Here is a 24,701-nt window from a genome sequence, read left to right on the forward strand (position 1 = left end):
TGCCAATTCCGAACACTGTTCTGATGGGTTATGGATTCCAGGTGTAAGGAAATTTTTATAGACGTTAGGCAAGCGCAAGCATTACAGTTCATTGCTTGTATCACTTTCAATAAAAAAAAGCAATAACAGCTGCTGAGGGACACTAAAGATAGGGTATGGGGATTTTTTTTTTAATAATAAAAAAATATGTACAGTACACTTTTTAAATCCATGGGAATTTACAAATCTATTTTATACAAAACTCCTCGTGAGGATGTTTATGGTGGAAGGGATACACAGTACATTCTCGCTCTTTCTCGCTCACATACACAGAGACATACGTACAATACACACAGCAATATTACACAGATGTAGCCAATACAAATACAAATAAATAAGGACATGTAGTATATACAAGAATTACACGACAGACAAAATCCCACAGCATGAGAAGCACACGGAAACAATATACTCTTTTAATGGGTGCTTTAGGGGTATTACGGTTTGTTCTGGAACAAAAAAATAATAATAATCACTAGACTGATCGACATTTTTACCGTACTGTGCAAAAGTCATGAGACCCCCCCCCAACCACCCCCCTCATTTTTCATATGAAATGAAATTAAATATTGTAGATTAAATGATAAAAGTTTTTTTTTTTTTTTTTTTTTTAAACCGCAAAGATCTGCAAATGCCTGAAGGTACAATATTAAAATTGGTTGTTTATGTACAGTAACAACCTTGGCAGCAACCTTATTTCCCCTCTTATCTGTTCCAACCACTAAGCATCACAAGTATACTAATCACCGGCCTGATCATCTCTCATCATGTGCACCTGTTTCTCACTGGTTTATGCCTTTAGTCAGATTTTTTTTTTTAATGCTTGAATGATTTCAATTGAGTGGCACACAAAAAACATTCCTAGAAAACGCTCAGGTACTGGGACTGGACTGAAAATAAGTAAAAAAAAAAAAAAAGGTCTTTAAGTAGGCCTGGAGAACTTTTCCTCAAGACTACATTAAACATAAAAAAAGGCTGGCTCTTCTTTAAAAGCAAAATATGAAGTAATGATGAGTGGCTCGAGACTTTTGCACAGCACTGTATTTGTACAAATGTTTTAAATATCTGTATTTATAACACTGTTTTTATAAGATGAAAGAATAGAAGAGAATGGCTGCGAGACAAAAATGGCACACTTAACCAAAAAAACAAATCTTATTATTGGAATCGGTATTCTTGAAAAATATACACCGTGACCTAACCTGGAAACCGTAACAACCCTATTGCACTTACAAGGAACTCACACGGAATTGATAATCAGCACAGCGAATATGAATCGCACTTTGTATAACAGTAATTTGACACATAGTAAAAGGTGCATGCCCACAAATCATAAAGTCATGATGGGGGTAAATATACATGCAGTCGCACACCACTTCACGAGTCCACTTCATTTATGGGTCAAAGCAAAACGTCTTACATGCAACATTGGACTTGCAGACAATTTTATTTTATTTTTTAAACACAGGTTATGCCGAGGTGAAGGTTAACAGTCAGTCTGCTTTGTCGGTTAAGTGCCATTAAAAGAAAGGGATACCTTTTCAAAAGAAAAAAAAAAAAAAAGGACAAAAGGACGACTCACTCAGGTTATAGTTGCATATCAATTTATGATCATTACTTTTTTCCAAGTTTCTGTGTTTTGTTTTTACCACCGTCCTTTTTCCTTGTCTTCTGGCTCTCCTGTGGATGGAAATCCTTCGTCGAGTACGTGTGGGATCGAGTAATCGCTTTCGCGATTGCCTCCTCCCAGAGCCAGATGTTTTCTCAGGGTTCTGATCCTCTCGCTGAATGATCCGCTCAGTGTTCTTTGGTTCTTTCTGTTCTTTGTGTTCCTGAGGAGCTGGGTTTGAGGGCCGGGTGGGGTTGTACTGTAATGGTACGTTTCAGTGTGAGCTTCAGTGCTGTTCTACGACCGACCTCAAATGGTGCTTTTTCACCGCGGGTTCTACAGATGTAGATAAAACGGTGCAGGCATTTGATTAATTAAGGAGGACGAAAAAAAATAATCTATCATATCAGAATTCTGAGCTATTTATCTACTTAATTACATTTAGAAATTAAAAAGAACTACTCCCTCCCAATGGCAATCCCAAGGAGTTGGAGAGTTTCAGATACTACAGTATTAACTTTAATTCACACACCCACAGACTTCTACAGTGAAGAAATATTCTGATATGGATATCAGTGTTTTAAATGAGGTCCTTACTGTAGTGGAGGACAGGTCTGGCATAGCCTGGAGTGTGGAACGTTCTGAATGTTGTTGGGCCCTGACCTCCAGCAGTGATCACTCCCACCTCCAGCCTGTAGAGAGACGCCAGCTGCAAACCAGAGACAACTAGAACTTTTCTTTCCTAAAGAACAAAAAACAAAAAAAAAAAAACACAAAGAGAGGGTGGACGGAGTGTAAATACAGAACATCTGAACTGTCCAAGGCTGACTGGAGGCAATGTTTTCTATAGCTCGCAAACATTCCATTAGAGTAAGAGTCTTTTCAAACATGGCAATGAGCATTACTTCCTGTATATGATTGGCATGTGTTAACCAGCAACCAGGATATACAGTATACAGTACAATGCTCTGATTAAACAAATGCTTTCTCACGAGTTTAGCTTTAACCTCGATTTTGGGGGTAGTAATGATTAAAGAAAGATGAAACTCTAGATGTCTGTCCAGCATTTCAGACAGAAAATGAAAAAACAGTTTTGGGCTGCTTGTGTGACTTAACTGTATGCAGCCACAGTTATCAAGACGCAAATTTATTTTTCAGCATCATTAAACCAATCAGCCATAACATTACAACACAAAAATGTTCTGCCCAGTATTGTGTAGCTCTGGGAATCTCTGGCACCTCGGGTAACCCTTGGGTTCCGGTGAGCTTTGGGTGCCCATACTGTAATCCTGCCACCAGTTAATTGGTCTACAATTCATAATCAACATTAAAGTGTTAATGTTATTGCTGACCGGTGTATATACCCCTGTGTTTGTTTCCCTTGCTTGTCTCCTGAAAGAAGATAAAAAAGCATTTTTTTTTTATAAAACCTTGTGGATCAAGACTTCTAATCAGGGATCCTTTTTCAAACATAAAAATACACAGTTCTGTATGTTTAACAAGCAGCCCATGTTCTTCTTCATTTTTTATTTGTTTCTGTAAAAGCCTGTATGACAAACCCGTACGGCAGAAATGTAAAGAAGCTGTGGGGGAAAAAAAGCTTGATTACAAACTCACTGGAGGGAGGATCTGGGACTGAGAGATGAGGCTGTTAGCCTGGTTGGTTTTGCGCCTCTCAGCCGTGACATCCGCCCAGGTGACTTGGTAACCTGTGACCTGCTGAGAGGGTCGGGTTACAGCTACCACCCAAGAGAACAAAGCCGTTACGTTGCCATCATGCACAGAGAAGACAGCAGTGAGGTTCTCTGCCCTCACCTGGACCTTTGGAGGAGCAACTGAAAAAAAAACAAAAAAAACAATTACAATGTAGAGGAAAAAAAAAAAAAAAAAAAAACACCAAGCACCTGCATGTGCACTGAATAACTTACATAATTTTTTTAACAAGTTTGTTTTATTCATGTTGTGTAAGTAACTAATAGTAACTAACCAGGATCTCCTGGGCAGATGATGGGTTTGGAGCTCTTCCCTTGAATGGCTGCACATGGTGGGGTTTTGAAGGTGGTGCTTTCTACCTGTGCTCGGCTCTTAGACCCAACAGTTTGGATGATCACTTTATACTTGCAGGAAAACTGTAGACCAGGTAAGCTGGCGTAATTCTCCTACACATTAGAAAAATAAATAATTAATTAAACCGAAATCATGCAAATCACAGAGCATTTACGATCATCATAACATGTCTAACTTGTTCAATAAAGTAATTGTAAAGTAATTCTTGATATTTCACGAAAAACATATTTTTAAATTTTTTTAAACTACTGCTTTACATTATATACGTTTCTTGTTTAGTTTGAAAAGAAGAAAAAAAGGGCCTCTTTGTGATTGATGCAGGTAAGATTTCCCCTTCAGCGTTTTTCACCAGCAGTGATCAATTGTTGTTTCCAGGAGTAATTTGTCTTGTAGTTAAATTTCTGTCAGGTCACACCCCTATACCTGTAAATTCATGTGAGGTAAGACAGATACCTGTGTAGTGAGCTTCTCTTGCGCTCGAGATCCGTTATGAGAGCAAAACTCCGGGAACCACAGCACGCGGTAACGGCTCACATTCGGGTCTGATGGAGAAAAGACACGGTGGCTTTAGCCTTGACGAGAAGTTAAATTGTACTCGACTGGACCAAATACAGAACACATGTACCGAACATACTGAATCAACAACGCGTGTCAGGTTCTTTGGAGTATCACTGCAGCCATCTTGATAATGTACCGAAGTGATAAGACATCTCGGATCTGTTTCTCATCCATTACAGAGATCCTGACTGGATTTAAATTGTGGACAGGTTCAGGGTTTTATATAATAATGATTTATAAACTCCATGCTTGGAACAGTACAGAATGCAGGATCTTTTTTTTTTTTTTTTCACTACATAAAAGGATGAGATTAAAAAGATACCATAGTCTCCAGGGACAGTTTAACATCATTCACTAACTGCTGCTATTTCTTTTTAAGTAAAGACAGTCATGTTAGCACATGATAAAGGGGACACTGATTTGAAAAGACTTCTGAACCAAGTCGAGAGGCTGCCATTGTTTGTGTTTTAGCCCTGATCCTTAACTTTATGATAAGCAGTTTATTTACACAAGAACAGATCTATGCTTTGAGGTAGCGGCCTTTTCAAAAAAAGTAAAAAAAAAAAAAAAAAAACACAGTGCAGGGTTTTCCCCTTTAGACAGGGACTGATGAAAGACATTATTTTCCTCTTACCTCGTTTCTTCCAGTAGACTCGAACCTGGAGTTGTCCGTCCTGGTAGAATGGTGTGCCAACATCCAGGATGTCTGACTGACCTTTCTGAATCACAGGGCTGGCTGTGGGCTCTGATATTAAAAGTAGAAAATGTATGTTGAATAAAATGAATAAAACATATGTACAAGATCCAGAGTAAAAGTAATGGGAGATTAAAATGCATTGACTTCTTTCTTCTATTCATGACATTCACTGTGTTAAAAAGAGTATAATTTATGAAAGACTTGTCCATCAACAAAGATCCACAAAGACTACAGTACATGAGAGGTGCCAACACTGCTAACGAGAAAATCCTAAGAGGCAGAAAGAAAAAAAAAAAAAGGGAGAAATTTCCCGCAAACCCACCATAGTGTACGTTAGTGAACGAGAAGACTTTGTTATTTCAGATGTGCACCAAGCAACAGTGAGAAATAAACAGCTGCTCCATTTTACTGAACCAGCTGAAGAAGAAGCCACTTGATTTCTCCTGCCTCGTAAGACTGTGGCTTCGGACTTCACAGGTCATACATATACCATATGTTTTGCATGATCGAGAACGTAAACCTTACCAAAACCATGCCAAAATGGCATCTTTTTATCCCAGGCTAAATGGACTTTAACGTTCAACGTGACTGATGCTTTAAAAAGTAAAATAAATAAAAGGGGAAAAAAAAGTCCATTTTTTTTTTCCGATATTCCCCTGGTCAAAAATTATAAATGCCATGAATGTTGGCACCTCTTCTAATGTCTGCACTTAGCACGCTATAATCTTATCCATCATGCTCGAGATGAGTGCCTCAGCGAATTGCGCACCAGGCTTTGCTTGCTGTGTGGAGAAGCGCAGGATAGCCTTGGAGCTCTTGAGGGGAAGCTGCTCCCAATATGACACGGACTGGAGCTCCACTGTGTAAATCCTGTCTTCCCTCAAACCCTCCAACTCCACTGAGTCAGAATCCTGCACACACAAACACACACACGATCAGACGTCTTAGCATAGACCATTATTGTACACATTGACTTAATATACATAGTATTAAATTTATAAAGCTTACCAGACTTGTACAGACAGACATAAAGGTTTTTTTTCTACTATTATTATTTTTTTGAAAAAGTTCCGTAAGTGGATTTTTAGGAATTACATTCTAGACCATCAATGAGTATGTTCAATGTCAGTATGATGTATTTTTAATATTTCTATGTGGTATTGCATTATGGCCTTGGTAAATCTAATTGCATCGTTTTCCTTTTGTAATAGAAGCTTCAAATACAGTGCGGGAGGTTCCTTATTAAACCGCGGTTTTGATGTGTCCCAGTTCATCCAGCGCTTACAAAAAAGAATTCGTTCAACAAGAAAATGTCAACAATCCCCCCTTTCAAACTTTCTTTTAAAAAATGTGGCATGTACATAAAACACAAACATTGTTGCTGCCATCGCCAAAATTGCTGGAGGAGGAGGAGGAGAAAAAAAAAAAATAAAACCTTCTTGAAAATGATCTCACGCGAAGGAAAACAATTTGGTTGTTATTAAGAGATTTCCCCACTCTCGAACGCAATGAGAATTGATATGCTGTTTTTGGCCGCGCGCCGGACAGACTCGCGAAGTGCGGCCTTTAGCCAGTGGGTTTGATGCAATGTGATACCATCCTGGCATCCTATTTAAGGCTTTGCCTGATCAAAGACAAACTCGTGAGTTGTTTATCTTATGCCTTTTTTCACTGTTATACTTCATTTGTTGTGGCTCATTGAATGAGAAAGAAAAAATTTTTTAATGGTGCTGAGGGAGAGAGGGGGTTGTCTGGCTGAAACCTTGGAGGGGGGGGGGGAGTGGATTTCCACCAGGTTTGGGAAATATAGAGAAAATTGAAAATGAAAATGGTAGAAAGGTGAGTAGGAATTACCCCGCTGATGGTCTTTCTCTTCTTGAGCTTGGACTGCGTTGTGTACCCTCCTTCACCCAGCGCCAAGCTCCAGGATAGCTTGTAGTGGTGCACCGGGACATCTGGGTCTGCTGGACACACCCAGCTGACGTGCACCGAAACCGAGCTGTCTGATCCAAAGGTCGTGTGACTGACCTGTAGGTCAGAGGGCGGTGAGGGTGGAGACGGATCTGTAAGGGTCAAATAACAACACGGGTAGTTATCAGAGGGAGAGTAATGTTCTCTCGGCAACTCCTCTCTCTTAGAGTTTTTGCATGATAACTACATAGTTAGAATATCTGAATATATACTGTACTATTTATTTAATTGAATCCAAATCTACTGCATCTGTTTCATTTTAAACACGCTTTTAAGCATATGTATATGTAATAATCATCACACTCTTCTACAGAGTAAAAGAAAAAAAGTACTGGTATCACTAGTAGAGAATAGGTTTCTTTTTTAAGACTGGTTGCTCTACTTCCTCAAATTGTTTCTGAAAGATTTTTCAGATTTTGACTCGCTCATTAGGGATCTTAACGTACAGCCGATTTCTGTGAAGCAGCTTCCTGACAATGTCTACTGTTAAAAGTGCTATATGAATAAACATGCCTGCGTGATCACTCACATAGTCTACAGAAGGGAAATGAATTACTCCAGCATAGTGAATTTAAAAGAGAAAGAAAAAAAAAAGAAAAAACTTCTCACCCTGAGTGTTACTTTTACTGCAGAACCGTTGTAGGTTTGAGCAACACAGCCAGGCTTTTTTTTATATTGATTGTCCAAATTCGAAACCTGCCTGTACAGTTTATCGTTTCAAGTGAAAAATGGTTCTATTAACATTTCTTGTGAGCAGTAACCGCACACGTGGTGATAAAAAAAAAAACAACAAAAAAAAACGACTATTCCTTTAACGTGTTTAAATTCACCTTCTTTACCTTTGGAGGATTTGAAGTGTCTGCTGGGGGTGGTGTACCCTCTTGTTCCGTGTACATTCACAGCTGCTACTCTGAACTGGTACCAGCGACCTGGGCGAGTATCAGCCAGCCACACACGTTCCTCTGAGGTCTGCATCAAAAATACGGGATTGAGTACAACAGACAGAAGGAACAGCATGGTGGTCGATTTGTGACGAAAAACAAAAAAAAAATTCCAGGAATGTCTGACTCATTTCAAGGAATAAAGCAATCGGTGAACAGACGGGTGGATAAAAGGATAGTAGATCTACACGTTCAACCACACCGAAAACAAGCACCAAAACATATCTTTCCAGGTGCGCAGTTGTTCAACTCATCCTTCACGTGGGAATGTAAATGTTGTAGCTTTAATCCATCTTTAAGGTGCACAATTGAGTCTTAAGGACCACTGTTGTCTATCCGAGGCTGTGTGTACACTGTACTTTTGCTGGATTCAAAGAATTTGCCAGAATAGACAGAATACACAATATAATAGTCGATTCAAAGGCCGAGTGGTGAAAAGAAAAAACAACAACAAAAAAAACAACCTATTTGCTTCTTCCAGTCTAAGCACCATGAACATGTTTCTATCTGTCCTTGGCTTATATGAACATACAGATACACGCACATGCATACCTGTGCTACCACTTCCCACTCAGTCGCACCGTCCTCGCTGGGGTGGATCCCATAGTTCCAGCGCCTCTGCAGCACGTTCAGCACCGGCTCGGCCGACACGTTAAATCTGGAAGACCAGCGCACCTCCAACGCTCCAGACGGCAACTCTTCAAACACCAGCTCCTTCCTGGGCTTCAGAGGAGAACCTGGTCAGCAAAAGATATTAAAATCAGTTTATTTTAAAGTTAACAAAGCAAGACTTTTGGGTAGGGATGTTTCAGGTGGTTTAGGTTTTGAGTTGTTGATCGTATAGTCATGATTTTGAGCCAGGCAGTGTTAAGTGTAACGTGTTACGAAGTACTTGGATTACTTTTTTGATGTAACGAGTAATCTAACGCATTGGGTCCGCCATTTAAATTCTCAGTTATTTAGTTGTATTTTCAAATATATAATCCATTATTCAGTAATTTTTTATAATCTGTGAGCCAGACAGCCGTTCCGTTAGTGTGTGTGTGTGTGTGTAAGGAAGTCGTCCTACAAGCCCTGCCCCCGATAACCCGCCCCCTCTGTTATTCCTGATGTTATACCCCTATCTCACCTATGCGGTTTGACTATGTGAGGACCGACACACAGAAAGATGGAAACCCAATCACAGTGCCAAAACTCGCGGTGAATCATGATGAACCGAACTTACCGTCACCGCGCGAAACCGCGTAGGTGAGATAGGGGTATTAGTAGTTAACAGATTATGGGCCAAACTTCGCTTAGTGATGATGGTAGAATAATTATAAAGGTCTTGACTTAATCAGCATGCATGAGGAATTACAAAAGAGTTTTCATTTCCTGCAGTGGAAAAGTACTCGAACTAGTTACTTTTATCAGAAAGTAACACTGTAATGTAACTGATTACTTTTTAATGACAGTAACTTTGTAATATAATTAGTTACTTAAAAAAGTAACGTCCTCCATCATTGCTGCCAGGTCACCACTGTTAGGTCCTTGGGCATGACCCTTAATCCTACACTCTATACAACACAGACACTGCATGCAGTGTCGGTCCTAAGCCTGTCTAGAAAATGGGAGGGCTGTGACAAAAAGGGCATCTGGCATGAAAAGCTGTCCAAGATCTTGCCGAGCAAATGATCCAAGGTGGCGACCCCTATGATTAAAGGGACAAAATAATGAAGCATGACTTTTATAAGGTCTTACAGTATAAACCCTAATTCTACAAAACAAATTAGGTCAAGAGTATAAACACTAATCTCTCTTTTGTTGTCTTTAGGTTAATAGGAAGAAAATAAAATTCAGTTAGTCATGTTATTTACTGAGACACTACGAAACCCTCCGCGTCTATATTATACAGTATGTTCCCCGTGCTCGTTCCCGACTGTAGAAATGCTAACATATCATCAAAGTAAGCACATTAACATAAACCTTATGTTAGCCTTGAAGTGCATTATGTCAGTGAATTTTCTGCTCCTGTTTACTTTTTTTCCTCTCTTTCCACCAATGTCGATCAGAAATCCAGATTTTTAAACCTTGGCAGAAGCAAGACTGTAGGGAGCTGTCTGGCCACCTCGGGAATGTTGGAGTGGCACCATCTAATTACTAATAACATTACTGGACAGGCAGTGTCATATTATACCTCTGTAGAGGTTTCTGGGTGGTTGGCAAGTGTGGCCGCAACCATTAGCGCAGCACTTCTTGTGTCCCGGGCACTCGTTGTCTTCCTCACAGCTTTCCACGCAGGCGGCCGCGAATCCGCTGGCTCGCTCTGGAGCCGGACACTCGCCCTGTTTCAGCACCATTATGGAGCGCAGGAACTCGCAGCTTGTCACACACTCACCATGACGCTTGGCAAACACGTGCTGGGACAGAGAGGACATAGGAAACTGCGTCAGCACAATTACATACGTCTGCTTTTAACATGCAGCACTGGTGACCTTTTTATGTTGTCTCGGTTTAGCCATCGAGGCTAGAACTTGGCCGGGAAAAAATTTTTTGATTATGATTTATGAAAAATGGTGTAAAAGAAAAAACCTCATCGCTGGAAAAGGATGATTACTAAATTTGACATCTTACATCATTACATCATTCTAGACGATTAAAAAAAAAAAAAAGTTGAGCCTTGTATTTGTTATTGGCTATTTGCATGTTTGATGTGCCATGCATTCATAAGTAGCCCGAGCAGTGATTTATTAAGCAAGCACAACGTAGCAGTCTATCTATTTGGCAGTAAATCTATGAGCAGAATCAAACTGGTACTGCATGTGTTATTAATATATTAAACAGTCACACTGGACGAAGTAGTTGGCGTAGATGCAGATCTCAAGATGTTTGAAAATCCCATGGTTCTTGTGATTTTGTGAATCGTGTAAGAGGAAAGAAGAAAGCCACAAATCACTTCGTATTATACAAGAAAGTCTCTCTGTAACAAACTGTAACAAACACACATTTAGGACAACTACAGGAGACATAACGTCAACTGAACGCTGTATGAAAGGGAACAAAAGTTAGAGTTTAATAAACAGAAGTTAATTTAAAGTGTTATTATTGTCAGAAAGAACAATATTCAATCAGCAGTATTTAGATAACCAGAACGTCAGCCATTTTGAAACTGAGAGCTCACTTCGATTCGGTTCCTCAATGTAAACTAAGCGCAAACTTTGAAAATGAGAAGAATTCTGTTGAAGTCAATACCTCGCATGGTTCTCGACAGGATCCGTCGCTCTGTTCCCAAGATTCTTTGCACGGCTCCAGGCACTGCACACACACACACACATAGGAGAGCAATAGGTTAGTAAACCACCAGCAGTTTTTATAGAAAAGCCAGGCGTTAAACTTGGCAGAACATTGTGGCGCTGTTGTGCGTCTCTAAACTGTTTAGTCCTGAATTGCTTTCCGTTTCTCTCTGAGGTGACACGGAAAGAAACAGAAATCTCGCACTCGAGCCTTTAGCAGCGCTTGACATTTATGTTTAGCAATGCAAATGTACTCTCTTTATTCCGGTCTCAGTAATACGCCTTGACATTCTGTTTTCTCCTTCTCCTCTCTCGGCCTCGTCTCCGGTGTCCTCTATCCAGTCACCCCGAGAGGAACACTTCTCTTCCTGCATGACTGAGCAGGGGTCTGGGCCGCCTCGGGGGAATTCGCATTTCCAATTTCATGCTGTATTAATGAGACACGCCAGTCACTTGCCATGACACTGTGCTTTAAGCGAATAAGGCAAGGATGCAAGATGAATCATGTTTTAATCGTGATCACAAGTTCGCTTAAATAATTAAGAAATACAGGGTTGGGCTGAGTGGAGCTTATTGGTCATGATTGTGGGAACATATTTTAATGCATCTTATCTTTGGAGTATAAAAAATATATTATAATAATAATAATGATAATGATGATGATGATGATACTACTACTACTAATAATAATAATAAATAAAAAATTCATCCCTAAAACAATATTTTATTATATTTTTAAACATTAACCATTACTCATTTAGTCTTGTATTTTTATCGTTTTAAAGTTTAAGCATTTCCCGATTTATTACTTAAACGTTTGAACCACTGGTCATACCACAGCTTATTTATTTTTTTTTTTACTTTTAATTTTATTAACTTTATTTTTCAGCATTCTTACAATTCTTTATTATTATTTTGTCCTATTTCCTGTTTTTTCTCTCGCACACTCCTACATATTGCTCTTTTTTACATATAATATTTATCATTCCATTCCTTATTCATCACATCAGTGTTTCGACCATCGTCTCTGATCACCTGCCTGTGCGCGCCCATATGCACGTGTACATACTGTATGCTCAAGAGGCGCTATCTGCAGCCAAACTTGCCTTTTTCAAATGAAAATTTATCTCAGAGGGCAGATGTGTAAAATAGCGCGTGGGCAGGTTGTCGGAAACTATGAATAATAGTGGCGAGACGAGAGCGGGCAGGACGAGCCTGTTTTATGGAGCACATTTGTGGCTAGGAACCTGCTGAAAAAGTCCTGAGGCGAGAGCACACTAATCACCCCAAACACCATGAACATGCTGGTGGAAGATCCTGCACCCTGCCTATGATTCCCATGCACGCCCCCCTCATAAACACATACAGTACAGTACAGTGTGTAGTTCTCTGGTAGCTATTTAAAGGAGTTTAAATCATGATATCCATCACTGGCTGTAACGGCTCACTTGGAGCTGATTATAATCGATGCTGGGTGATGAATACTTAAAAAAAGGGCATAGTGGAGAGTTAAGGGATCAATAAAGGAAAAATCAGGACAAGTTTTAATATACCAAAAAAAAGGGGGGTGTGCGCTTGAAAATCTCTCTCCAGTCACTTTATAGTTAAGCACTGAGGGGGAAAGAAAAAAAAGAATGACACTAGCCAGACTCAAATAATAACTTTTTTACGAGTGATGTGAGGACAGAATACCAGAGCTCACAGATGAACTGTTCCCCAACGACTTGCTGACTTTTTGACCAGAATGTGCAGCATGATCATTTCCTTCAGTCTGTTTCAATGCACTTAACTTGCAAACTACACGGCTTTACATTTACCTCTTTTTATCCGAGATTCCTGAGACTGGGTTTCACGCTGAGGTATTCACACTGGAGTGAACTAGCTAATGAATTTATCAACTGTCCTCAACTGCAAGCTCTACAAATCTTTTAACCGTCTAGCCGCCGTGGGAGACGTGCGTAGTTTATTGCTCTGTTTCTTTGTGATCTGTCTTATCAAACTGACCTTGTTAGAGCCAAGCTTCAGTCACTTAATCTTCAGGCTTTACGCTATTCATAAACCTCTCGCACTGCCTCGATGGACCCTTGTATTCGGGAGCGCATTCTAATCTGTCAGAGTCCGAGCGGCGGAGCGTTCGGGTAACTCAACAGCTCACTCAGCTTGAATATATCACCCTTATATGATGCATTCCACATTCGGTGGGGGAAAACCACAGGACCTGGCTATTAATCAAACGCACCCGAGCCAAGTCGGTGGCCCTGGAGGATTAAAACCACTAGCCCTGAAAAACACAGGAGTGCAGTGATCACCTTTCTAAAAACTGCCCTTCAGCTCGTGCCAAGCTTTCACGCAAGGCCCGGCTAATCCGCCCGAACGATCCCAGAAAGTGCCGTACCGGTATTATACCCCAGCGCCGGTTAGTTTTCCGCCCCATTTCAGCTGCAAATCGAGCATTCCGTTCCACGCTGCAGAATAAAGGTTATTTAAGACATGGGGAAAAAGACGGCGCTCCAACAGCACGATAACACTCTAGAGCCTTACAAATCATTACACCTGTGCTGTCCATACACAACTCATCATGTAATTATTAATCCCTTGATGAGGTTTAGTTTAATGTGTTAACGGCTCATCACACCTCTTCCTATAAGATTTTTTGTGACTGCTTTAACTTTGACTGTCAAGTTGAGAATTTGGCCGTTATCCATGCGATTTGCTTCTGGTCAAATTCTTCTCTCGTCTGTTGACTCCTGTGACATCGAGTCGTTCATGCTCATGTCTTCTGCTTCGCTTGCAAGTCTCTTTGGATAAACGTGCATGTCAATGAACATGCATAAACATAAATGCAGGAATGCAGAAATTGTGGGTCAGGCCAGACTTCAGGACTGTCTGGGTTATTATTTTTTCTCGTTATATTTTCCTAGGTGGACACGTAGGTTTAAAAAAAAATTAAAATAAGAAAACAAAACAAAAACACTACAACTTCCCTTAGTGGGCTAGCTAATGAATTTAGGATTTGTCCAATCCTGACATACAATACGCACCTAAGCCAAACGTGACTCTACAAAACAAATCAGAGACGTTTCTGGCTTGGGCAGTTGTTAGAACTGTTTTGAGTTGCTGCAGGAACCAAACCGCATCAACACTGTCCATGCATAATGCTAGCCCTAGGTAAAGAGCAGGACGTTCACTCCAGGGTTTGAGAACATGCCCAGTTAATGCCAAAGGACATTGTGTGTATGTGTGATCAAGAAAAAGAGAGAAATGAAGGAGGAAAAGAAAAAAGAGGTTTCCATTTGAACAAACTGCATGTGCTTTAGAAAGTTTCAAGGCCAATACGAGTCCTTCGCCATTTTTAGCTTTGCTGAGATTCCTATTCAGCGAGCGGCTGCGAATGAAAGAATGTGTGGACGTGATTACAGCAGCTCAGAGTGTTCTCATGGTATATACTAATTATTCTGCTGACATTTAAATATGGAGTACTTAAAGGGTTGCTGAAATGTAATAACGTTCAGCCGAGTGCAGATTGACGAGGGATTTTCTCGTGCTGTTAACGACTCTACAGGCCGTTTGAATGGGCAAGTCTCTGGACGCGCGGGCTGCAGGCTAATCCCTTTGGAGCGCTGCTTGAGTGTAGCTATTGTGTCTCTCTGTTTTGGAGCGATCGACTCAATGATGAAGTGTGGCATTTAATATTTGACATGCTAGACAAATCTTTATTTTTTGGACATGGTGGGACAAGTTTGTGTTTGTAAAAAGAAAAAGAGGCAATGACTCCGGTGTATTACTCTCACAGCACATGACTGCAGAATGTGCATACATATAACACGTTTATATGATCTATAGATGGAAAAACAAAACTTAACGTAATTATTAATTTTTCCACATTATTATTATTATTATTGTTGTTATTAAGTCATAGCGGTACTATTTATTTATTAATATTTTTCTGCCTGTTAAACTACTGATTTTGTTTAAACAGAAAAAACATTAATTTATTTACTTTTTAATTTATTAAATGGTGTTGTAATAAGCCAGTAATGTAGCAGTGTTATTATTTTGATGATGATTATTATTTTTATGATAATTATTATTATTGCTGTGGAAATGTGGTGGCTGTTAAATGGCTGATTTTGTTAGGATAACATTATTAAACTTTTAATTAAAACTTTAAGTTTGTTTATTTATTTACCCATTCATTTGTTAATACTGGTAAAATAATAATAATAATAATAATAATAACTTAGCAAATGATTTATGTTGTACTGTATGCTGATTATTCATTAAAATTTTGTCTGCTAATTTTTCTAATTATTTATTTATTGTTTTTCTTTTTACTATTGTTTATTTGTTTGTTAATTTTGTCATTAATTTTTATCAGATTTTTTTTTAAAAGAACCATTTGTTTGTGGATTTTTCCATATATCACAGTCATTAAAATATATACATTTATTTTCATTATTATTTATTTGTTCCCTTATTTATTTCTTTACTTCCTTACGTTATGAAGTGACTGACTGAACCCCCAGAACAACTTTGTGTTGTTTGGATGTACGTTCACGCATGCGTGTAAACACCTTGATGATCATTTGCATTCTGGTCACAAATTACAAAAGAGCCACGAGGATGATGACACAGTAAACAGTGCAACGAGAACAAAGGCCGACTTTTTGCTTTGCGGAGCCGGCGCAGCATGTCGTGGCGATGTTGTCAAGCCGAAAAGACTTTAATCAACCCATCGGATGTGGAGGCTCTGTTGTGGGATTTTGCCACAAACAGATTGACTGACATTTAGAGGCTGATACACCTGAACACAAGCAAGAAGGGGGAAAAAAAGATGATGTGAAGCCTCCCTTGTGTTGTACCGGGAAGCTAATCTTAAGTACATGGCTTCCAGACTGAGACTCATAAATTAGTCTGGTTCAATCTTATGAATCAATTGTGTTGCACTCCCTTACTAATTACTCGCTTACTGCACTTCCTAAGAGCAAAACGCTTCCTAATTAGCAAAAGAGACCTTTTAATTATCCAATTGAAGGAGTGTTTGGAGGTAATAGTGCAATTAAGCTCAGTTGAATAGGTGCAGCCTGGCCTACAGGCAAAAGCTAACGCTGTTACTCCTGACACACAGGCTTTTAAAAGTCTATTCGGCCGCGCTTGATGGATCTCTACACCAATAACCGGCTGCTCGAATGAAAAGAGAAGAATCTATGGTGTTTAAAGTGAATTTAAGAAGAGACTCTCCGGAGAAGACCCTGAAAATGTGTGTGAAAGTTAGCCAAATGTCTTCATGGATGGAAGGACCGAGATCAAACCTCTGGATGTACTGCAAGACTACACGGGGGTGATGTGGGGAACCGTGTGTCAACAGAGGGGAGGAAAAAAAACAAAAAAAAACTCAAATGTCTGACCAGTGACAGTCTGTTTAGGCAGTTAGCTACAATCGAGAGGAGAGTACGACTCCTGTGACACATTCCTTTCCCCTTTGTTTACAGCGATCTTGACCCTAGATCAGCTGGGGAGACATTTCTGAGGTTTGTATATATGTCCGTTAGACTTTACTTCAATTTATGCAAATATAGAGTGCATGTGTAAAATAGAGACAAGTGTACTTTACATCAGAGAGAGAGAGAGAGAGACGAAGACCGGGATGGCGCTCCATATATTAAACTGAACAACACTGTAATGAGAATCAAGGGAGAAATCAGCAAGAGCAGCGTGTCAGCTTTATGCGTCTCTGCTATAGCATAAAGCTGACAGATAACATATAGCCAGCCGGCATAAAAACACTCCAGGACATGCTGATATTGGATAATAATCAACGACCGAGCAGTGTGATGTGGCTCAACACAATGTGGTCAGACTGTTACCACCGCAAAGTTGACCATCTTCCAATAACAGCACGTCCTGAAGTGTTTAACTCTTTTTACACCATGGTCATTTTCCAACTATTCATTTTTTCTGAAGTACAACATGTTTTCTTTTTTTTTTTTATCCATTTATAGTCCTGTTCAGTATTGTGGAATGTCTCCTAAACAAGATAGAACAGTAAAAGCTCTACCCTAAGCTAAAAAGAAAGTAAAACAGTTTATCATGTTATTAAGAAACTGCAAAGCCCTGAAGTCTACTGAGTGCAGGAAAACGTTAAAGTTATTACTTCTGTTTTACTAAAGTTAAACTTTACAGTTTTACTTCTGTTATTTCAGCACTGACGGTGAAGAATCCTTCCAAAAATGCAGTAAAACTAACCATACAAACAATTATCATTAGTCTAAAAACAATATTGTATTAAAATGAGGGTGTTAATATTTATCTGGGATTTACCTTTCAGAGTAGGACCAATCAGAATCAAGAATTCATCAACACTACTGTTTCAGACATGCAGGAAATCATACTCCATACTGCATGAAAATGTCCTCTGAATATGTGAGAATATATATGTGATATTCTGTTACACTCACCACCCTTAATTCCTGGAAGCTGTTTTATGGAAGCTGGAAATTGTTTATTGGCAGGCCATAGCACCTTTGCGTTACAGTTAAAAAATTGGAGCTGAAAGTCATTGAGAAATACCAGAGCGCTCATTTAGATTTATCGTTTTTATTTGACTGTTAAATGAACTTGATCTTAGGTTACATTTAAAACGCCTGAAACTGATTTGAACTTTGACGAAATGCTTAAGTAAGATGCAAAACATTTGTACTAAATTTTCAATTCAATTACTAAAGAGTTGAATAATAAACTAATGAAACTAAGACAGTGAGTGGAAATTAGAAATGAGAGGGAAAAAATGCTATGTTTTAAAATTCTTTGTGGCAATTTATCTGAAGTCAATTAAAATCATTTTGTAATAGTTGATTTAAACAATTTTGCATTTAAGGTGGGAAAACGTCAAAGCTCTATAATCGTTCAGGAGTGTGCTCGAAACTATTTACACTTTGGCAGACAGCACAGCATCCTGTGTGGTCAGAGATAATTATTTGTGAAGTTTGTTCAGAATTTTAACAAAATCTAAAAGTATTTTCAATTTGGGATATTTATAAAATCATGATACTTATAGGATCGCAATACGTATAATATCCTGATGATATCGTATCAGGAGGTCCGTGGTGATTCCCATCCCTAATGGAAATATTGTTAGTTAACCACACAGTTTAAAATCTTTTGCTATCTTCATGCACATAGAATGCACTTTTATATGCACATTTTACTTTATACATGTGGACATTTTATAGGTATTTTATTTACAATTTTTTTTTAAAAGCATATTTTTGACTACATTTTTAGGCATGTCTTTCAATCTCGTTCGTGTCACACTGATTAATTTTCCAGGAGCTTAGCCAATACATCACGCATTTGCGTTAGGGCTTAGAGCACCTAAGAATAATGGTCAGCACTAAGAACCGTCACGACGCTCTCAGCGTGATGTATGATGTCATTACAGGAGGCGGGTGAGAGCAGCGATGTTTTAAAGTGACCGATCTGTGCTGGCGGTGTGTCAAGCACGGACGTAATGCTGTGTAATTTTGACAAAAATTACCTTTGCGCATTGCTTATGGCCTTGACACCAGCCCAGGGATCCATTACTCTGTAGAAAGAGAAAGAGGCATACAAGTTGTTATAACTAAACAATTTGGGAGGAAAAAAAAAAACACACACACACTTAGATTTATGTGAAACATGCAACTGCAGCTGGGATTAAAGCTACTGTTAGACTGAGCAAGAGAAACAAAGAGGCTTTGTTAAATTTGAAAAAAAAAAAAAAAAAAAAGCTCTTCGTTTACATGGTAAGCATTTCCAATTGTCTGCGTAAAAGTGGACGGTAAAATAAATAGTTATTAGGCGCAATGGACAACCTGAGTCACCTGAGTAGGCCTGACCTCAAATCGAACCTGACCCTCATTGCATCCACCTTTAAAGGCAAACATTCACCTAGGAGACGGTTTAAACTGCTCAGCGCTCAGTCGCCTAGGTAGGCTTTAAACTTCTCGCAAGCTCTTCTTATCACAGAGTTTGTTTGCATGTTAAATCTCGTAATGGTTCTGCCAGGAACTGTCACAAATATGAGTTTCTTTAAGCACAGCTCTTATGACCTTTCCAACAGAATGATTTCTTCTGCATACTCTGAATATGTAATTAATGGAAAATGAACTGGATGGATGATTTTATTCCTGCCATGGGCAGAGCCGGCCAAATCCTTTGTGACCAGTGAAGCAGGATCGATAGCTGAGGCTTCAGGCAGGGATACGAGGTGCTTCTCATGCGTTTGCGCCATAAGCGTCATGCGTTCATATCTTTTCCAATGAATGCATGATGTATGATGTACATTTGAAAGAAAAACTGCACAGTGATTTCATAATGTTCAAACATTGAAACATTGTTGATTTAGGCACGGTTTTGCCTGGTTTACATGAATGCATAAACCACCACTGTAATAACATCCTGAAGAGGTGCACTTTGTCAGTATCTCAGTCATACAGTTTTGTTCCATTAATTAAGTGATACCCTTTTAGATAAAAAAATAAACTGAAGAAGCAGCTTTGCCTCTGACACTGGAGACCATAAATATTACAGCAAATAATTTTTCAACACATCAATGATTATACTTAAAAAAAAAAAAAAAAAAAAAAAGTACCCTAGTGCTATATTTTAATTACTTCGCACAGGGATCCACAATAGGTTACATAGCATGTTTAAAAAAATAAACATGTGTTTCATCCTCTTAGAGCTGCTGATATAGAAAACAAATCAACCCCTTTCTGATGAAATGGGTGTGAGAATTCCACAGAGATGTGATATAAAGTAAAATATGACAGCTTATTCTTGAATGAGATCTCTTAAACACAGACTACACTGGTTCAACATGAGTAATAAACAGACCACCTTGCCTCATTTCCTTAATCTTTGATCAGCATGACCCTGAAAATGGTGTAAGCTTGAAAACTGATCACTAATAACCCCATTTAAATCAAATTTCACATTCGCACTTTTTATCTCGTGTCTAAAAGGGGAAATAATTGACAAAACACAGTAGTTCTGAAAGCTTTCCAGAAGTGAGTGCTATAGATTGTGGTCACTGGCAAATCAAAGGCATTCACTGATGAATCTACAGCACAGATGGCTGTTGTAAGAACACTGGCTGTTGTTTGAAGAACAGTGGCCTTTCTTTTCACGTCCTCGATGAGCATCATGTCCGTTTCTGATAACGTTTCCTTGGTCGCCGAAGCAAACAGATAAGCTTGTGCGGTACGCCACATCGATGCGATCGGCCTCGGCTGAGCACGCTCTCAGACAGGACGGCTCAGACGGGATGACATCACAGGATCTCACATCTAAATAAACGTCATTTGGCTTTGACAAGTTTTTTTTTCTTTAAGCATTTGGAAACACAACACAGGTTTGCCTTCTTGAGTTAAAGTATAGACCTGCAATATAGCCATTATAGTACGGATTTGCAGAATGAATGGAAAAAATTGCATTTGCAGTTTCCCTCCATGTGTTGAATCACACCACACAGACTCTGAGGTATGGCTTTCTCTAAAGGGCATACTAAATGAGTCTGGCTGCTCTTTAGTGGGGCAGCTGCTGTTTGCTGAAAATGGCATGATTCATGAATATGCTGCAGAAGAAAGGATGAGTACAGGCTTAATCGGAATAACAAAGCAAGCACACAAACACACAAAAACATCCTTATTGTGCATGGATGCTTGGACACACTCAGGAACGCTCAGGTAATCTTGTGGTGATGAAGTTTACAGGTCTGTGAAGTCAGATGCCTCATAAGATTTTAAGCATAAGATTGAGCACAGTTTTTTGTTTCTGTATATGTTCTCATCATTTTCCATGTGGGTTTCACCCACGTCCTCTGGTTTCCTTTACCATAAAAAACAGTTTGGGAATATGCTACTCTACATTAAACGTGTCCGCATCAGGGTGTGTAAGGTCTTGTAAAAAAACAGGAATCCATATATCCTGGTATACTCAGGATAGTTTTCAGGATACAGTTTTGTGTAAATAAGTGAAAATTATGAAAAATGAAACTACACAAAGAAGCAAGAGACAGCAGAAATTTAAAATAAATAAATAAATAGAAAAATCGGGGCGGGGGATCAATCTACTCATTGGTCATTGAATGGATTGATTAAATGAACTGTAAAAAGTGTAAGTTTGGTGCTACACCAACTTTATAGGAAGGTTATTCAATTCGGTACTGGGATATTTTGGTCTGTTCACATCTCATGGGGGTCGAATCCTTCACACCCTGGAGATATAGCAGTAATTTCTATTGCAGTTACTTAAGGGGTCATGTTGCCAGCTTGACGCCCGATTGTCATTCACACACTACGGATAATTTGGGAACGCCTTAATCTGCCTGTTTTTGGACTGTGGGAGGAAAACCGATGAACCAAGAAGAAACCCACCAAGCACGGGGAGAAAACATATGCACTCAGGCCCCGAGGCGGGAATCGAACCCGGACCCCCCCTGGAGGTGTGATAACCACTAAGCCACAAGGTTATTCAAATAGTTGCCTTTATTTATCTTTTGAATATGTAGCATGTAAATTGTGTAGTTGTATTAGAGAGCTTTAATAAAAAATCTTTCGATCAAAACATTTACATTTTACTTCTACATTGATTTCTTTTATAAAAAATATAGGTATAGCTTTCTATATACATATAAAAATAAAGCTGTCATCATGTATTATATACATGCAATAAAACAACATGTTAATTTAGAAACGTATGTCTGTTGGTTAAAAAAATAATAAACATTTATCTCTCAGCGACACTTTGGCTGCAAACAACAACAACAAGACAGACGAAGGTTACTTTAAAACAATTTTATCTTTACTTTGATCCTCATACATCTACAGTATAATATGTTTATTCGTTTTTCCTTTATTATCTTTAATTTTGTATCATTTTTAAAAATAATTCATATTTATCTCCGTCGAAGCTTCCAGCACAGCCGTTATTACCTGGAAGTGGGTCGGCGCGTGAGCGATGCGCGCGCTGTGAAGGCTGAGGCACCTGGCGGCGCACCTTGCGCGGAAAATGCCCACGAGAGCCGAGGACGCGTCCTGTTTCCTCGCGAGCGCAACTCCGCAAACCAGCGCCAAAATAATCCCAACCGGCACGGCGGCTCCCGTCGCGCGCATCTCTCACAGCGGGAAGGAGGGGAGCAGGTTCGGAAATAAACCGGCGGCTCTTACTGTACTTTGCGCTCTACGTCTGTCCGCACACCTCGACCGCGAAAGTGGGTTTGAGCGAAAACGACGGACGAAGCGAGACTAAAAAAAACTTCAATCAGAGAGAGAGAGAGAGAGAGAGAGGGGGGGGGCGGAGCCAAAAGCGAGGGAAACTCTGACAGGCGATTGGCGGAGACGCGCGCTTGGGAAGACGCGCGCGCTCTCAGGTGCCGCTTGGAGCTGATCAGGAGAATATATAGACCAAAGTTAGTGTAGGAAATGATGAGAAGAAGGTTTGAGAGGGTTATTGACCTCTGTATGATTTTTTTTTTTTTTTGAGAGAGAGAGAGAGAGAGAGAGAGAGAGAGAGATTGTAATTGCTTTATATAGGTATTAAATCTAATAAAAAGGTATGTAATGGAAATGGACATGTATGGAAATTGACTTATAATGGAGAAATATTTTATAATTCATAACTTTCATTATTATTTACATCATAGTCCAATATGTCATTGCTCAGGTTCCTTCCATTGCTTTCCCAATCCTATCCTGCACATTTCATTTAAGTTCTTCCCTTGCACACTTAAAACACCAACTTTACGTTTTAATTATCTGATTGATTAATTAATTGCATCAACTGTATCTGGAGCTAATCTGAGTAGGATATGAACTTGTGTGTTAATGTCTGAAGACGATTTCTCTCACTACACTCCAGCAACTTGGGGGTGAAAAAAAGGCAATATGATTGCTGCCCTCTTTTGGTGACACAGATGATGGCACCCACCTCTGATAACAGTGTTAATGATATTACTCATGAACTCCCTGCCATGAGGTAAGAAAAATTAAGAAAAGTCCAAATACAATCCAAGTTCAAGATGGCTTTCCTAAACACAATGTGTGTGTGTTTTAAATGTGTGGTATGGGGTATGGGGAATTGTTTATTTGAGCTGTTAAAAGCCTAAGTGCCTGTGGTAAGCAACGCTGCCAACCAATGCACGCATTTTCCATTGAGCCTCAGCTGTGGTGCTGAAATACAGCTCTCTCTCTCTCTCTCTCTCTCTCTCTTTCTCTCTCTGTGTCAGACAGAAACCCAAACAGCTTCCCTGGCCAAATCCCAAACTCTGAGCCTTGACTCGAAGAAGGCAGTCAGGAAGCATCCAGGGAACCCCACAACTATTAACATCTTTTTGCCGGTAGCTTAAAAACAACAACTGGTTTTATGTGCAGAGTAATTAAAACAACCACTACCATACGGCACGGGGTTCCTCTCGATGGCCTGGCACCATGCCCTCGCCCAAGGAATGGAGCGAAACATGACGTGTAGGAAACACTGCACGAAATACTACACGTTTCTCACTCCGGCATGCAAGCTGGCGTAATGGATTTGCACCCGGCGAAGAGAGAGACCCCAGGGTGTTAACGAGATGTTCCGTTTTTACGAAGTAGCCGAGCATCCTGGTGGCTGCAGCAGCTGTTCCGTCATCGATTTATTATGTTATTTATACAGGTGGTGAATGTTGAATGTCCTCCCTGCATCAGGCCAAGGTGAAATCACACTTCAGTAATCATCAGCAGCTGATGATCCAAACAACCTCAGCGTTAAAGGGGAAATCCACTCTGAATGGCACATCTAATAATATTTATAAATAACGTTGTCTTCAGTGGCATTTGACGTCAATTTGATTGTGTAATAAAACTATAAGTTAAAATCGGCAACACAGTGGTTTAGTGGTTAACACTGTCGCTTTACACCTCCAAGGTCTGGGTTGGATTCCTGACTTTTGTTTATGTGCATGGAGTTTGCATGTTGCTTGGTGGGTTTCCTCTGGGTACTCTGGTTTCCTCTTACAGTCTAAAAACATACAGATTAGGATAACTGCAATTCCCAAACTGCCTATAGAGTGTATGTGCCGTGCAATAGATTGGCAGCCCATCTAGGGTGTACCCCATTTCCTGCCCAAAGTCTTCTGGGATAGGTTTCAAATTTCTGTGACTTTTTAAAAGATAAGCAGTATAGAATATGAATGAATGGATACATATCTATAGTTAAACTAGCTCAGTGGTTAAGGCATTGGACTACGGTTTGGAAGATCCCAGGTTCAAACCCCACAACCACCAAGTTGCTACTGCTAGGCCCTTGAGCAAGGCCCTTAACTCTCAACTGCTCAGATGTACAGTATAATGAAATAAAAATGTAAGTCGCTCTGGATAAAAGTATCTGCCAAATGTAAACTTAATTCTTTCACTTCAAAAATCTTTTAAAACATACCCTTCTTTGTTAATACAGCCATTAACATCAACAAATTTATCATATTTAGACCACTAAAATTACAAGAGTCTATTTTTGTATCTCAGTGCTAC

General features: G+C 39.5%; 1 protein-coding gene across 1 annotated transcript; it reads right to left on the reverse strand.

Moving 5' to 3' along the window:
• Positions 1-170: 170 nt before the first annotated feature.
• Positions 171-22,413, reverse strand: anos1a (anosmin 1a). Its single transcript, XM_053477717.1, has 14 exons — positions 22,131-22,413; positions 18,692-18,739; positions 11,114-11,176; positions 10,059-10,281; positions 8,435-8,619; positions 7,781-7,910; positions 6,825-7,033; positions 5,740-5,881; positions 4,908-5,018; positions 4,169-4,257; positions 3,636-3,807; positions 3,266-3,483; positions 2,246-2,390; positions 171-1,984 (listed from the first exon to the last, which is right to left on the reverse strand). Exons 1-14 carry the CDS (start codon positions 22,308-22,310, stop codon positions 1,935-1,937), a joined length of 1,965 nt encoding a protein of 654 aa, XP_053333692.1. The 5' UTR covers positions 22,311-22,413; the 3' UTR covers positions 171-1,934.
• Positions 22,414-24,701: the final 2,288 nt, after the last annotated feature.

This window comes from Clarias gariepinus, chromosome 18 (genome assembly GCF_024256425.1).
Source record: "Clarias gariepinus isolate MV-2021 ecotype Netherlands chromosome 18, CGAR_prim_01v2, whole genome shotgun sequence".
Classification (NCBI taxonomy): domain Eukaryota; kingdom Metazoa; phylum Chordata; class Actinopteri; order Siluriformes; family Clariidae; genus Clarias; species Clarias gariepinus.